Below are 16,332 nucleotides of genomic sequence, written 5' to 3' on the forward strand. Positions count from 1 at the left end.
GGCGCATGCCTTTAATCCCAGCACTTGGGAGGCAGAGGTAGGCAGATCTCTGACTTAGAGACCAGCCTGGTTTACAGAGTGAGTTCCAGGACAGCCAGGGTCACAGAGAGAAACCCTGTTTCAGAAAAGAGGAGGAGGAGAAATAAGAGGAAGAAGAGGAAGGGGAGGAGGAGAAAGAAGGAAGATAGGGAAAGAGGAGGAAGAGAGAGAGAGAGAGAGAGAGAGAGAGAGAGAGAGAGAGAGAGAGAGAGAGAGAGAGATTGAGAGAGAGAGGCAGGCCCTGGCCTGTTTCAGGCAGGGCAAGCAGAAGTGGGCTAGATCTGCATTTCCACAGCCAATCCACCTCTTGCCCACAGCCTCACTCAGCAGATACTCAGCAGATACTGCTAGGATCCCAGTTCCTGCTATCATTATTATGGCTGTGATACTAGGCTGAAAAGCCACTCAGAAACAGAGCCAGATCACATCTGGGATATGCCAGAACTTCAGAATAGGGCATCTGTTTGACCCTTGGGACAGTTCTCCATAATTACCTCTATAAATATCCAACACCTGTTTTGAATGTCCCAAGGCCCCACAGAGGTGGAACCTTGAGCAGGAGCCCCAGCCTGGCAATACCTTGAGGTCCTTGGCCCGCTCCGCACTATCCTCAATTGCCCGTCCCTGCTCAAGTGGTGGCCGTAGGATCCCTGTGATAGCCTTTTCCTGCCGGTTCAGGTCACTGGCCACTTTGTCCAAGCCAGCCAGCAGCTGTCGCCCCTGAAGATCAGAGGCATCTGTCGTAGGGAGGACAAATCAGGGATGACAGTGAAGGAGCACGAGGCCCCAAAAGCCAACCAGGTCCTTGGGCTGGCCTGGCCTCTCTCTCTCAGCCCTCTAGCAGATACTTGTCACCCATGCACAGCAGTCTACTTCATCCCCTCTCCCATGTCCCTGGCCCTGTACAGGACACCCTGGTACCCACCTCCAGGGTTCTCCGTCCTTAGCACCTCATGCCGCTGCTGGAGTGCATGTTTGCTCCCAGTCGCCTTCTGCCTCACACTTCGGTACTGGCTGCCCAAGCTGTGAGAGCAAGAATGTGCTGGGGACCCTGGCCTCATACCAGCCTCCTAGCAGGTTCCCATCCTGGGTTGGGTAACAGCCCACGGGAGCCAAGTAGCTCCTTGGAGGGTTTTGAAGAGTCAAAAATACTATGGGGGGGGGGGAGGAGATGACGCAGGGGGTAACAAAATGGCTCAGTGGGTAAAGGTGCTTGCCACCAAGCTGAAGGCCTGAATTTGATCCCCTGAACCTACATGATAGAAGGAGAGAACCAACTCTAGCAAGTTGTCCTCTGACCTCCACATATGTGCTGTCACATGCACATGTATTCATTTCCTGATCCCTAACAAGTAATGAAATAAAGGTGCCTCATGAGTTACAGCAACAAGGTTTGGGAAGAATCTCATCTGCCTCTGTCCTTCCCCCTCTCCACTACCTTCCCTTGCAAGCCCCGCTACTTAGAAACATCTGTCACTAGCAGGGAGGGTGCACAGTGGGTGTTTGATAGATGGTAGGAGGAAGCCCAGGGACCCCCTTGCGTCTACTCATTGATCAAAGGGTCCTCACATGAATGAGCGATTTGCCACCTGACACTGATGTCAAGGGGCCAAGGCCCAGCAAGGCCAACCCACAGATCTTAGCAAAATGAAAGATCGTGAAAACAGAGAGAAAGGGTGGGGGACCTACTGAGCGTAAAATAATGGCCAGAATCGGTGAAGTAGGACACAGGCGCCACAAGTGGGATGGTTAAGACTTGCAAAGGCTCAGAGGCACTCAGAGGCACCCAGAGAACATGCCTGCTGCACCGGCCCCTAGCCAGACATCCAATTCAGCAAGCCAACCTAGCCTGCCACTCTTCCTGCAGCTTTTAAGGGAGGTCAGAATGAGAGGCATGTGTCGCATCCTACCCGCCACTAAGAGGGTTTAAACAAGAGAGGCTTGCGGAGCCCAGGTGTGGGTCCACTCTCTTATCCCTCCTCTGTGTCTGTACCTGTCAGCAAGAGCCAAGGCCTCGGGGTCGGTGGGGGGAATAATGAAGCAGACGGCTGGGGCGGTCAGCTTCTTCCCAGTGCTGTCTGTCAGCTCCCAGCTCTCCCCATTGTTCTTCTGCAGTGTGTAGCTATAGCCCCTTGAGATCAGGCCCTGGTGGGAACAGACCCAACAGTTCAGATTCACTCTCAGGCCTGGGAGCAGGAGACTCTCTTCTGTCTGCCCCATGGCCCTCTTAACGCTCAGACACAGGGAGTCTCAGCCTTCCTCTTACTCAGGTCACAGAGCTAGACAGAGCCAGCTCAGAGGGAACCCTCTTGACTGCTAATCTCTATTTAGACTTTTTTTTGTGTGTGTGTGACATAACCCTGGCTGGCTTCAAATTTACTATGTGGAGGATACCTTGAACTTCAGATCCTCCCACTCTCAGTACCAGAGTGGTGAGTTTACAAGCATGTGCCATCATCCATGCCTGGTTTATGCAGTGCAGGGCCTCATGCATGTGCTCTACTAGTTGAGCTCCACCTCCAGCCCCTCAGCTTCACCTTGGGGAACCATCCCTGCCATCCCTAGTCCAAGTGGCACATCTCCTATATTCCAGGCTCTGGATGGCCATATGACTGAGGCCTGACCACTGGGTAGAAGTGGCTGTAAACATTATACATCTGCCAGCGAGAGGCTTCCCTGGGACTGTAGCTAGAATGGCTAGGCTGGTTGAGCTGATAAGAAAGATGAAGGCAAGGCAGTGGGGGAGGAAAGGGTATGGGGGTGCATATCCACCCCCAGGAGAAAGAGAGGACAGAGAGTGACACCCGCAAGAGATGACTGCTTGTGGCCCCAGCTCTACCTGTGCCACCCCTAAGACTTCTGTGCTGTAGGTCCAGGCTGCCTAGGTCAGGTAGTAACTGACCTGGTCACTCTCAAAGTCACAGAGGGCCTCCACAGGGATGGGTTTGAGCGGCGTCTCGCGGCGGTACTTGAGTGGCACCACTTGCTGCCCTCGCCTCTGCAGCCCCCGCACCACATCCTCATACTTGTCCAGAGCCTTCTCCTGGTCCTGTAAGAGCAGCACAGCACCAGGTAAGGCCAGCTTCCAGGGGAGCACGAGGCAGGCCCTGGCTGCATCTGCTCAGGTCCGGGGCAGCCTGGCAGGGACCTCACACGCCGCCACTCACATCCAGTTCCCGAAGCAACAGCTCTATCTGATACCGGTCTTTGAAGTCAGGGCTATATTTCTGGTTCAAGTCTGAGTCCACCTTGCGTAGCAGCTCCTGAGCATCCTTCATGTCTTTGTGAAACTGAGGGAGATCAGAGGACACCATCACAGATGGAAAGCGACCACGCACACCCCGACGGCTGGTTGTGGTGCATGCTTATCCCTTAGGTGGGCCTAAGTCTATGACATGACCTGCTTGAGCCTCTTTGACCCCCTCTTCAGCCTGGCTGTGCAGGGCCTCAGTGGAGAAACACTGGCTCCCCAACACCCCACCTCTATATATCTTTTGATGCCAGTAAGTTCAGGCTTTCTCTCTGTGTGCCAGGAGCACCCTAACAATACGGCTGCATGCAAACCTTCAGCTGAGGCCCCTCCAGATTATGCTTTATGAACATCCCACCCTGTGAAACCACCCAGTGTAAGTGTACTTCATAGGTTTGCACAGTAACAAAATCACCCAGCAATGCATTCCTCAGAAGCCGGCTGTACCATTTACCAGCACCCAACCATGCTTTAATTCTAAGCCTTGCTAGCTACCTCCTCTTCTTGTTCTGGAAAGTTCCCTTGCCCAGTTTTTGGTTCACCACCTCTTGACTCATTTATTTTCAGTTGTCCCCTCAGCTGAATGCTTGGGCTGCTGCTCTGAGGAGGACTTTTGGACCTTTGTGAAATTCTGTGTTGCTCAGATACTTGTCAAGTTCCAGTCTGAAGACTCTAGATCAAGCAGGCGTGTGATCATGTGATCATGCTAGCCACTCGGGAGGCTGAGGCAGGAGGATCACAAGTTCAAGTTTGCCACTTAGTAAGACCGTCTTCCGACAGAAGGTAAAGGGATGCTGGGAATACAGCTTAAAGGTGGGGCCTGCCCTGGCCTATGTGAAGCCCTGGGCTCGATTGCTAGAACTGGGAAAGTATGAGGAAGACCCTGCCTTATGATGACTACCTACAGCTCTTACTGTTTCCCATGGAAACACTGTCTATGAATAGACGGCAATGTAAACAGGTGCCCACCTGGACAATAGGCAGTCACTTGGCCACAAGAATAAAAAGTACACAAACATAGCAACATGCTGCGCTGTGCCCAGGCCATCATGCTTAGTGAGAAGAGCTGGACACACAAGGGCAAGAGGCACCGTTCTGGGTCACCTGTGCTCACACTAGCTAATACCAGGCAAACCCAGAGGCAGGTCAGAGGTCATCAGGGGCGTGTGTGTGTGTGTGTGTGTGTGTGTGTGTGTGTGTGTTGGGGGTGGGCACTCAATTTCTATCTGTCTGATGAGAAAGTTCAGGAAACAGAGGGTGAGGTTGTCCTGTATTGTTAATGTAACAAATGGGTCAGTGGTAAAAATGAGCTAGGCATGGTCATGGTGGTGCTACTCAAGAGGCTGAGGCAGGAGAATGGCGGAGAGTTTGAATGCAGCGACAGTCTGGACTATACACTGAGAACTTGTCTCAAGGGGGGTGGGGTAGGAATGTCCGTTTTCCTGAGGGGGCTGAATAGTAAGGTTTATGTTCTGTATAGCTCAGCAAAATCAAACCCAAGGTGGAGTGAGGCAGGAGGACTGGGAGTCGAGTTCATCCCTTCTCACACGGAGAGTGGTTAGCCTGGCCTACATGAGATCCTATGTCAGAAATTCAAAACCTTGAGCTAGTGAAGTCTCTCAGCAGATAAAAGTGCCCATGGCATTAGCACAGTGCCCTGAGTTGAGTCCCCTGATGCATGGTGGAGAGACTCACTCATGACAAGTTGTCCTCTGCCCTCCAGATGCATGTGTGGGGCTCTGTGCGCACCCAGGAACTCCTGAATCCCATGGCGTGGCTAGAGCCAGGCAGGTACCTACTTGGTGGTAGTCTTCCATGTATTTCAGATGGCTCTCCTCACAGATGAGCAAGTTCAGGTACTCCTTCCACTCGGCATGCACGGCCTCCATGTGTGCCTGTCCGGAAGAGGAGAGACCGGCCACTGCAGCCCAGGAGTCTGGGCTGTCAGAAGATGAACTGATAGAAAACCAGGTGGGGAGGGCAGAGAAAGGGAGGTGCCTATGAGGGGAACACGCACCTCAATGGAGTTCCTCCCTGGGTGCTCAGCTGTCAGCAGTTGGTCGCCTTCAGTGTGCAGTTTGTTGATTCTTTCTTCTTTGGCCTCCAGGTTCCGGTTAATGAAATTCTGTCAGGAAGCAGATGCGGTCAGCACCTAGCTTGGCAGCCCTGTGCCCCACTCTGGCCCTGCACCCGGTCCTGTGCCCACCTCGTACTGGCGGCGGCGGCTGGGGTAGTCGAGGTTGCGGTCACTCCAGTCATACTGCATGCGGCCCTTGGCTTGCTGGTCCAGCCAGTACAGCTCATTGGTGCAGCGCTGCATGTAATCCTGCAGCGAGCTCAGGTGCTGCTGCCGTGCCTGTGATGCTGTCTGTTGGGATGAGTGTGAGGTGAAGACAGAATTGGCTTGGCTTTCCTGCCTGCCTCCTACAGTGTCCACCCTGTTCCTTCCCGGCCAGGCCCCTGGATCAGGCACTGATCCTCTCCACATTTACTTGCAGGCGTTTATTGAGCACCATGAAGATGTGTAGCACGGTGTACTGGCTATTTTTGTGTCAACTTGACACAGCTGGAGTTATCACAGAGAAAGGAGCTTCAGTTGAGGAAATGCCTCCATGAGATCCAACTGTAAGGCATTTTCTCAATTAGTGATCAAGGGGGAAAGGCCCCTTGTGGGTGGGACCATCCCTGGGCTGGTAGTCTTGGGTTCTATAAGAGAGTAGGCTGAGCAAGCCAGGAGAGGCAAGCCAGTAAAGAACATCCCTCCATGGCCTCTGTATCAGCTCCTGCTCCCTGACCTGTCTGAGTTCCAGTCCTGACTTCCTTTGGTGATGAACAGCAGCATGGAAGTGTAAGCTGAATAAACCCTTTCCTCCCCAACTTGCTTCTTGGTCATGATGTTTGTGCAGGAATAGAAACCCTGACTAAGACAAATTGGTACCAGCAGAGTGGGGTATTCCTGTGACAACCTGACCATGTTTTGGGGAGGACTGTGGAAGGACTTTGGAACTTTGGGCCAGAAGACCCATTCAGTGTTAAGAGCTCTGTCGAATTCTGTGTAGGAGCTTGGAAGATAATGTTGAGAACAGTGCAGAGGATGGAGGCTTGGGTTGTGAAATTTCAGAGGGAAAATTAAAGACTCTCTTAAGGGCCATTGCTGTTTTTATTGTGAAGATTTTGTAGTTCTGGTTAGCTGGGGCTGAAGAATCAGCTGTGATTAACAAGATACCAGAACTACTAAAGCAAAAACTTTGCATTACTGGGACTATTGATGCTGGTTAGCTGGAGCTAAGAAATTAGCGGTGATTAAGAAGAGACCAGCATCGTTGAGGTGACATCTTCTGGGAAGTGTTTTCTGAAAGCACAAAGAGGCTGTGTTCCAGAGATAGGCAAGGTTGTACTCCTTCTGCAGTGGGACTTGGTAATGTGTAAGGGTCACCCAGGTGGTACTGGTTTTGAAGGCATGAAGGGGTCACACAGCAGCTCAGGCTCGGCACTGTGAGAGGCCATGGAAGGCCATTGGTGAAGGTGCAGCCCCAGTTGTAATTGAAGGCCCAGGACTGAAGGGGTCACGCAGTGTTTTGGAGATGCCAGTACCACGAGATGACCACCAAGAGCAGCAGCAGCAGTGGAGTACAGGCATCTGGAGCCCAGAGGACGACGTGTGTGCTACAAAGGGCATGGCTGGAGAAGTGACCCAAGCCCTTGGAGGAGTCCAGAAGATCGTGAGTTGGATCCCAGACGTTGGACGGTTGGAGATTGATTTTTGCTTTGATTGTGACTGTGCCCTGATATTTTCCCTCTTGAAGGAAGAAACTGTTTTAGTGGAGCCCACAGTTAAGAGACTTTTAATTGTAAAAAGACTTTGGATTTTAAAAGAGATGGATATTTTAAAGAGATTGAAATTTTAAGAATATGTAAAGACTGTGGGACTTTTAAAGTTATTTAGATCTTGGGGATGAATAAGAATGTAAGGGTTGAGGCTTACTAGTGATGTGTTTGTGTGTCAAGTTGACAAGGGGTCAATTGTACTGGCTATTTTTGTGTCAACTTGACACAGCTGGAGTTATCACAGAGAAAGGAGCTTCAGTTGAGGAAATGCCTCCATGAGATCCAACTGTAAGGCATTTTCTCAATTAGTGATCAAGGGGGAAAGGCCCCTTGTGGGTGGGACCATCCCTGGGCTGGTAGTCTTGGGTTCTATAAGAGAGTAGGCTGAGCAAGCCAGGAGAGGCAAGCCAGTAAAGAACATCCCTCCATGGCCTCTGTATCAGCTCCTGCTCCCTGACCTGTCTGAGTTCCAGTCCTGACTTCCTTTGGTGATGAACAGCAGCATGGAAGTGTAAGCTGAATAAACCCTTTCCTCCCCAACTTGCTTCTTGGTCATGATGTTTGTGCAGGAATAGAAACCCTGACTAAGACACACGGTTTTAGGCGCTGAGGACAAACCAGTGAACAAAGAGAGAAGATCCCTGCGGGACTGACATCTCCTTGAATCTTCAGCTTGCCATCTAGCACACAGCTAGCACTCAATAATCACCAGCCATGTCGCCTGCATTTGCTTTTGGATCATTATTAATTTACTGATTCGCTTGAAGCAGGGTCTCATGTAGCTCAGGATAACCTCAAACTTGTTATGTAACGGAGGATGACCCTAAACTCCTGCCTATCTTGCCTCTTCTCTCAGGTTCATCCCCATGCCTGGGCTTCATTTGGCATTAGGGACGGAACCTAGAGCTTCATGGACGAGCACCCTCCAAGCCAAGCTGCAACTCAGCCCCTTGGGTCATAGGAGCAGCTGGAGAAACTGAGAGCTAGGAAGGCGTAGGGAAGGCTAGGAGGCTTGGAATGTGTTTGGTAGAATAAGAATGACAAGCACGCATGTCATACGTGCAGGTACTTGTGCACACACATGCCTGGACCATGCTCAAAGCGCATGCTTGGCACGCAGCAATGCCACACAAAGAACTGAGCAGAGCTTAGAATAGCTCAGATGGCAGGATGCTGACCTAGATAGAATCCACAAAGCCCTGAGTTCCATCCCTGGCACCTCACAGACCGCCATGGTGACACTAGAGCATGCTGTCCCCAGTCCATAAGCCTCCCATCCTATCCCATCTCCCAGGGTTTCTCACCAGCAACTTCTGATACTTGGCTTGGAGTTCACTGTTCTGCTCCTGTGGGTAGGGTTGAGGGCTGAGGTTAGGCTAAGTGTGCCCCCTCTCTGCCCCACACCTCCACAAAGACTCCACCACATACATACCTTGTCCTTGGCCAGGTGGGGCCCGATGGCTTTGACTTCATTGTGGAAGATGTTGTGTTGCTCCACCTGGCTGTCTACCAGAGGAAGGTCAGTCCCAAAGCTCTGGCTGCTCAGCTTGTCCTGGTGGGTAGGTGGAGAGACACCAGGACAGAGCTATGGCTTGGGAGCAGACCCAGCCTAACCCTTGGAAGCGTGGGCTGTTGGCCGGGGGTGGGGGCCTGAGGGATGCTTTCCCCCGTCACTTCTCTGGACTAAGTAGTGGCAGGCATCTCTCTGGACCACTGCTAATGCTCCTGTATCGCACATATCATCCCTTAATCTCACAGTGGCCCGGGGGCCCCTCCCTCATCACTGTTTTCATTTTCCAGGCAGACATGTGAAGGGAAGACCCTTCCCCAGGGTCACAGTGCTAACAGCTGCCGAGACGTGCCACAAAGACAACCAGCTGCGATGACTGCTACAAGCTTCACCTTAGGGGAGACAAGCTTCTCCAGCCTGCCCACATAGCTTTGCAAGGACACCAGCAAGGTAGGCATGAGGGGGCATGGCACAGTTAGTGGGGAACAAGGTCTGGCTGTATGACTCAGGCTGGGTATTGCCCTTCCTTCTCTGAGCCCCACTGCTCTCAGTTGTACAATTTCAGAAGACTTCATTCCGGTATCCCCTATTAGCAGGGCCGAGGTGCTCCGGGCCAGGCCATACCAGCTTCTCGTCCACCAGTGTGTCCCAGTTGACCCTCGGGTCAGCCTCTTTCACTGCCAGGCTGTACATCTGCTTGTGTTTCCCCCGCAGGTTGGTCACGCGCTCTTTCAGCTGGCGGATGCTGTGTGGGGGATAAGCTACCATGTTAGTGGCCATCGCATAAGCCTCGGCTTGGGCTTCAGGTCAGTGTCCTGGAGGACAGGGGACAGTGACCGTGGGCAGCAGACCAACTCTGAATCCTGTTGTTCTTCCTATTCATGTTCCCCAACCTTCCTTCTCTGCTGCTGCCTCAAGGGCTGCTCTAGATGGTTTGGGAAGAAATGGGCCAGACCACTGCTCACTGAATCACAAGCCCAGCACAGGCACAGGCAGGGCTGTGTCACATAATGACAAACACGGGGACACGGAGCATGGAAAGTACCCTGACCCGTGGGGTGCTGGATCACTGTGTTGAGCTGCAGTGTGGCCATAGCTCAGGAGACACAGTGGCTATGGAGTCCTGAAGCAATGGGACTGTCAACTCCCAAAGCCTCAGTCCCCATCTACAGCCTGGTCATTAAGTATAACTTAAGGCCTCTGGTGGGCATCTTTGGTGTCCACCTGCCCTGTGCAACGCTACAGGAAAGAGGGGTCCTGAAGACTGGAGAGCTCCAGCCCTCCTTCCTAGACCCCAGCCTAGCACGCTCACTGGGACACACAGAAAGGGCTTACTCCTCGGCGATCATGTCCCCCTGTGGGTGCTTCATGTGCTTGGCGATGGCCGAATCTGCCTCCAGCACGTACAGCAGCTTTTCTGAGTCAGACACGTTCTGCAGGGCCGCGTCCCGGTGCTCAGGGAGCTGCCCCTCTTGCATCCGGGCCAGGTCCTGAGAAGGAAAAGAAAAGATAACCGTGGAGACTCCAAGTCTGTGGTGATACCACAGGGCCTGAGGGGCAGGGCCAGCTGAGGGCTCCTCTGGCTTCATCCAGACTGGCTCTCACCAAACAGCTGGGCACTGAGACACAGGGGTAGCAGTCCCACTGGTTCCTAGGTTGGCTCTGCCTGCCTGGTGCTCATAACCCAAGCTGGGAGACTGTCTACAAGGCAAGCTGATGGACACCCCACAGGCACCAGAGCTCAGGGAGGCACTGCTGAGGCGCTGAATAAACTAGGATGAAGGACAGAGGAGAAATGTGTTCTAGGCAGAGGGGACAGTCTGTGCAAAGGCCCTGAGGAAAGACAGAGCAAGCCACAATTGAGGGACCAGTAAGAGACTAGTGGAGGCAGGGATGGGAGGGAGACCAGAGCAGAAGTGAGGACTGTTCACATGACCTGTGGACGCAGAGCACAGAAGGACCCCAAGGAAAGAGCCAATTGCACGGCTCCTTCCATACCTAAGTTGTGGCTTCCAGGAGCCATACAGCTGGCCTTCAACATTAGGGTGAGCTAGAATTGCTGGTGGTGTCACCTGTTGACCTAGGCAACTGCTAGGCTGGTCATAGTGGTGATAGAAGGAAAAGTGGGTGGGGTAGATATTTAGTGTCTCTGTGTGTGTGTGTGTGTGTGTGTGTGTGTGTGTGAGAGAGAGAGAGAGAGAGAGAGAGAGAGAGAGAGAGAGAGAGAGAGAGAGATCCCCTGGAGTTAGATTTACAGGCAGTTGTAAACTGCCCATCATGGGTGCTGGGAACCAAACCCTGGTCCTCTGAATGAGCAGCAAGTGCTATTAACCCTTGAGTCATCCCTCCAGCCCCAGGCAGTGTGTCTAGACACAGTCTGTCTACTCCAGCAGCCACGAAACCTGGCTGTATTTTTAGCACCAAGCTGGAGTCCAGGGATGAATCCCTAAGGGTCTCAGAGTTCATCAGGGGAAGTGAGGATGTCAGTGAGTTAGGCTGAAGGTAGGATAAGCAACACTGGGTACCTACAGCAGTAAGGCCTCCTGATGGCTGGCTGGCTCTGGATGTCCCATCTCTACCTGCCTTCAGAAGAGGAAAGCTGAGGCTGGGAAGCAGTTCTGGGTGTAGATGCTTGCCTAACAGGTTCAAGGACACAGATTTTGTCCAAGAAGCACAGCAACCAGAAGAGAGAAACAGGGCTGGGGATGCTTCTCAGTGACAGAAGTAATTCCACCAGGAAAATGAGACTGGAGAAAAGCATACACAGTGACCATGGGCATGGGATTCCATTTAGGTAAAAAATCCCCAGCTGGTAGGCCTAAGGGCAGGAGGCAGAAAGCTTCCTGGCATGGGGCTAGGAAGGTCATGAGTGGAAATGGCAGAGAGCCCACTGGCTTCAACCTGTGAGAGCATCATGGAGCACTGGCTCTGATCTGTGAGAGCATCACAGAGCTCTAATGAGGTCCTAAATATACTGGGTGGCGCACTGGACCACACACACCTTGTAAAGTGTAAAGCAGACATCGTGTTTAAAAGTAGGAAGAAAAGCTGTGGTGGTGAATGAAGGTGATCTTGGCACTGGAGGGGCTGAGGAAGAAGGGTCAAACTCAAGGTCAGCCTCCAGTGTGTAGCAAGACCTTATTTCGAAAAATGAAGGGAACTGGGGTGGAAGAGATGGCTCAGTGGTTAAGAGCACTGGCTGCTCTTCCAGAGGCCCTGGGTTCAGTTCTCAGCACCCACATAACTCACAGGATTCCCTAATTCCTGTGGATCAAAAGTCCTCTTCTGGCCTCCCTGGGTGGGAGTTTTGCATGTGATACACTGCCATAGATTCAGGCAAAACACCCAGTCATACACAACAGAAACAAATAAATCTTTAAAAATAAGGAACAAAACTCAGGAAGGTTCCTGATAGGATTGCTGAGTGAGTAGGACATCTGCCACCAGGTTGATGAACCGAGTTCAATCTCAGCACCTACATACATGGTAGACAGAGAGAACCAACTCCTACAAGTTGCCTTATGATCTTCTTACATGTACCATGGTGTGAGCACACACAACAAGCAATCAAACAAAGGGAGGAAGGACAAGGAAAATGAACCAGACCCAGTTATGTTGTTGGTTCGAAGCCAGCCTGGGCTTCATGGGGATTGTCTGAAAGAAGGAGGTCATGGGGATTGTCTGAAAGAAGGAGGAGGAAGAAGACAGAGCCGAGGACAGGGAGGTGCAGCCCAGTGGCAGTGTGTGTGCTTAGCAGGCTAGTCCTTGGGTTCCATCCTGAGGATTGGAAAAGTAAGAATAAAACCAGAAATACGAAAAGGAAAAAAGGAGGGATGGGTAGAGAGATAGCCTAGTGTCATGGGGATTCCCATCCATGGCTACCTGGGGCGCTGAGCAGGGTGGGAGCCTGGCTCTCCCAGTGACCTGGAGCTGAGGCTGTCGAGTGGAAGGCCAGGCATCGCTGACCTGATGCTCCCTGGCTTGGGCAGAATATTACCTTCTCAGTGACTGGCTGACCCAAGGCCACCTGGGCCCCACAGTGTCAAAGATGAATGTTTCAGAGGCAAACTCTGTTAATCATTACTGAATCCTACCGGTGAGTCTAGGGTGGGGACACATCTGCTTAGGTGAGGAGACCTGCTCGGGGGACCCTGGGTGGGTGAATAAGGGCTCAAGTCAGCCAAACTAGTGGGCAGTGGAGAGTGTGGGGGCCTAGGGAGGGGCCATCTCTAGGGGGTGAGCACCAAAGGCTTTTTTAGGAAATTCGTAACCAGGTAATCAATCTTGCCTAGGTGACTATCTACCAAAGCACAGATTCACAGAGGTGAATTCATAGATGGAGGTCACTTCTGGGGTCTTTCTGTGATTTACACCCTGATAAACTGGTCCTTCAGGCCAGAGGAATCGATAGGGCTGGTGCAAGACAGGTTGACTGATGGACAGGTAGGAGAGCAGTGTGATCCAGTTTGGGCACTGGGCAGTGTTGGTAGAGGGGCTACAAAGGAAACCGCGCCATCCATCCTTCAGGCTGTCTGCAGCTTCAGACATCTGCACACAGGACATGTCACTGGAAAGCTCTGTGCATAGGGATATGCAGGTCACTTAACGAAGAGACAGAGTAGGGGAGTGGCTGGGAAAGAGAGAGCAGGAGGCATTGCCTAAGGGTGAGGGGGCTCACTGGGAATGGGGTGATACTAACATTGTACTTGTGGCTCTTTAGCAGTTCAGCTTGTTACTCAAGTATCTCTCACCAATTTAAAACATGGAACGTTCAGGAAAACATTTGGACAATATAATGATACCTTCTACAAACAAGAGAAAAGGAAAGGGAGACAGGAAGGGGAAAAGGAGGGGAGGGGATGAGAGAAGAAAGGACGAGGAAGGAAAGGATTTGGCCCAGGTACTCTACAAAAGTGGCTGCTGGTTTGTTTTTGTTTTTTGTTTTTTTGTTTGTTGGTTTGTTTGTTTGTTTTTCTTCAACTTTGTTCTGTTGAAATTAAGAAGCAGCTCCGAGCCAGGGAGTGGTGGTGCACGTCTTTAATCCTATCACTCTGGAGGCAGAGGCAGGCGGATCTCAGTGAGTCTGAGGCCAGCCTGGTCTACAGAGTGAGTTCCAGGACTGCTAGGGCTACACAGAGAAACTTTGTTTCCAAAAACCAAAACAAACAAAAAAAGAAAAAAACTGAAGCAGCTCAGGGTTGGGGTGTTGCTCAGGGGTACAACACCTGCCTAATATGCACACAGTACTGGGCTCAGTCCCCGAGCACTGCATACACATACACGTACACAAGCACACATGCACAGGCAGGCTGTTACTGTTTGAGTCATTTCCCCAGCAGACACAAAGGCAAGCCTGAACCTGCATATATTCCCCTTTTCTTTCTTTCTCTCTCTCTCAGTCTCTCTCTCTCTGTCTCTCTCTGTCTCTCTGTCTCTCTCTGTCTCTCTGTCTCTCTGTCTCTCTCTCTGTCTCTCTCTGTCTCTCTCTGTCTCTCTCTGTCTCTCTGTCTCTGTCTCTCTCTGTCTCTCTGTCTCTCTGTCTCTCTCTCTCTCTCTCTCTCTCTCTCTCTCTCGTACATGCACACACCTGTACCAATGTGCACATGACAGAAGGCTGAACAGAACCCTGAAGAGCTGGCCGGTGGAGGCCTTTGAGGATGGACTCCATGGGATTTTAGTTTCCCACAACATATTGTTTATCTGTCCTAAAACGTTAGTTATGAGCACACACTAGTCTGGTTGTGAGGAAAAACAGATACATCCCAACAAAATGATTTTCATTTAGGAAAGAAAACAAATGAAATACCATTGTTGGGTGCCAGGAGAGGGGATAGCAGAAAAAAAAATTCCCAGAGGCATGTTGGGTGCCAGGAGAGGGGATAGCAGAAAAAAAATTCCCAGAGGCATGTTGGGAGGGAACAGGTACTCTGACAGGCGAGAGATGAGTGCTCAAGGATCCCAAGTAGGAGGAAGGTGACCACATTCCTCAGTCCCTGAAGGGCCATCCTGGGCCAGGACCTCCCTGGCTTCCTGACCCCTGTGACCCTAGTTGCCACCTACCACCCCCACCCTATCCTCTGGCTACAGTGGGTCATAGACTGGGCCCTGGGATTACACCCCTGGTCTCCCAGAGAAAGCTGTGGAGGCAGAAGCAGCCACAACAGAGGCTAGAGACAACAGTGGGGCCTGGTGTCCTGTAAATTTCCAACCCTTGGTCCCACACTGCTCAGGGCTGGCTCTTGGTCATCTGGTGACTAAGATACCAGATGAAGCATAGCTCCTGGCTACACTTGAATTCCAGACAAACAACAAGCACACTAGAGTATAAGTGTGGCAGGAACAGTACCAGGGCCTGCCGACACTCAGGGACACTGTGCTCCGAGATCCAAATGTAGTCTGGCTTCGCTGCTTCCTTTTTTGTCCAGTTTAGCAGTTCCATTTACAGCCACTCCTGGGGCCAGCTAGTCCCTGACTAGTCCCCAGCTCTTTTAGCACCTCATCCAGAAGGCCAGAAGAGAGCAAGTCCAGCATGCCCCGTGCTAATGCCCTGGGTTTCACCCGCAGCACTGGGGTTCCGGCAGGTCAGGAGAGAGAGAATGGGAAAGTGATATATGTTCCCCAGCAAAGGAGGCATTGTCCAGGTATTGGAGGTGTGCTGGGTGAATGCCCCTGGTGTCCCAGTAGAACTTGCTAGGCTTCCTGGAACCTGCAACATCCTGACTATGTGAGTGCTTCTATCCTCTGAGAAGGACTCATACAGGACAGAGGTGACTGAGGGAGGTCAAGTGCCCAGATTAGACTCCTAAGAGTCTGCCACAAGTGGAAGCTCCGCCCAGGGGAAGCTCCACCCACGAGGAGATTTTTGTCTTCCTTGAGGACAGTGTAAGCCAAGGAGCCCAGCACTGCCACTGTTACTGTTACTAGGTTACCAATTTAGCAGCGTCAGTTCTTCTCCCAGTGCAGGGACTCAGCATCCCTGCAGCCCTGGGCTGGGTGGGTTCTTTTCCTCAGCCATAGCTAGGCTGAGGACTGCAGGTCTCTCCATGCCAAGAGCTGTGCTTGTAGCAACCACAAAGACGCTGGATGTGGGTGAGCCTGGGACCGTATTCCTGGGTGAAGACCAAGCTGAAGAAGGCCCCAGGAGGGGAAGCTGGCACTCACGCTCTGCATCTTGGCCTCGGTGTCCACAATGTTCCTTTCCACCTGGTCTGCATTCTTCTGCAGCTGCTCAATCAGATCTGAGAGTTCCTTGTTGGAGATGCTGCGGATGGAAGGAGCAGAGAAGTAGGACTCAGTGCAAGCCCAGCCTCCAGCCTCCAGCCTCCCAGGCTGGCCCCTGGGAGGCTGCCAGGGACCTGCCAACCCAGCCAGACTTCCAGGAGCTAGCCTGTCCCAGTAGGATGAAGCCACTAACACACAAATAGTGCACAGGGCAGGGGTATCAGCCTTTACTTTGTCCATTGGATTTAAAGCTCGTATTCTGTCGTGTTGTCAAAACACAAGCCTTTCATTTTTTTCCACTGGGGTTGGATGGCCTCTGTGTTGGCTGGCATCCACCACTAACTCAAGCCATCCATGTTGGAACTGGGACAGATGAGAGGGGCCCAGCTCTTCCTGTGGCACTTGATGAGTTGAAGCATTTAACACTTAAAGCACTGTAGAAGTCTGTAAAAAATCACCCTGTGCGTTAATGACAGTCCTTTGG

The 16,332-nt window shown here is 51.9% G+C and overlaps 1 protein-coding gene across 1 annotated transcript in view; it reads right to left on the reverse strand.

Moving 5' to 3' along the window:
* The window catches only part of Ppl (periplakin), a 48,705-nt gene that overhangs the window by 13,120 nt on the left and 19,253 nt on the right, over positions 1-16,332 (reverse strand). Inside the window, exons 2-14 of the mRNA XM_021185602.3 lie at positions 15,789-15,888; positions 9,963-10,117; positions 9,252-9,372; positions 8,550-8,669; positions 8,422-8,463; positions 5,496-5,657; positions 5,307-5,414; positions 5,089-5,184; positions 3,207-3,329; positions 2,942-3,088; positions 2,033-2,184; positions 965-1,062; positions 619-776 (exon numbers count right to left, since the gene is read on the reverse strand). Coding sequence (XP_021041261.1) covers positions 619-776; positions 965-1,062; positions 2,033-2,184; positions 2,942-3,088; positions 3,207-3,329; positions 5,089-5,184; positions 5,307-5,414; positions 5,496-5,657; positions 8,422-8,463; positions 8,550-8,669; positions 9,252-9,372; positions 9,963-10,117; positions 15,789-15,888 — 1,582 coding nt within the window. The remainder of the gene's footprint in view (positions 1-618; positions 777-964; positions 1,063-2,032; positions 2,185-2,941; positions 3,089-3,206; positions 3,330-5,088; positions 5,185-5,306; positions 5,415-5,495; positions 5,658-8,421; positions 8,464-8,549; positions 8,670-9,251; positions 9,373-9,962; positions 10,118-15,788; positions 15,889-16,332) is intronic.

This window comes from Mus caroli, unplaced genomic scaffold (genome assembly GCF_978045245.1).
Source record: "Mus caroli unplaced genomic scaffold, Mus_caroli_1 scaffold_17, whole genome shotgun sequence".
Taxonomy (NCBI): domain Eukaryota; kingdom Metazoa; phylum Chordata; class Mammalia; order Rodentia; family Muridae; genus Mus; species Mus caroli.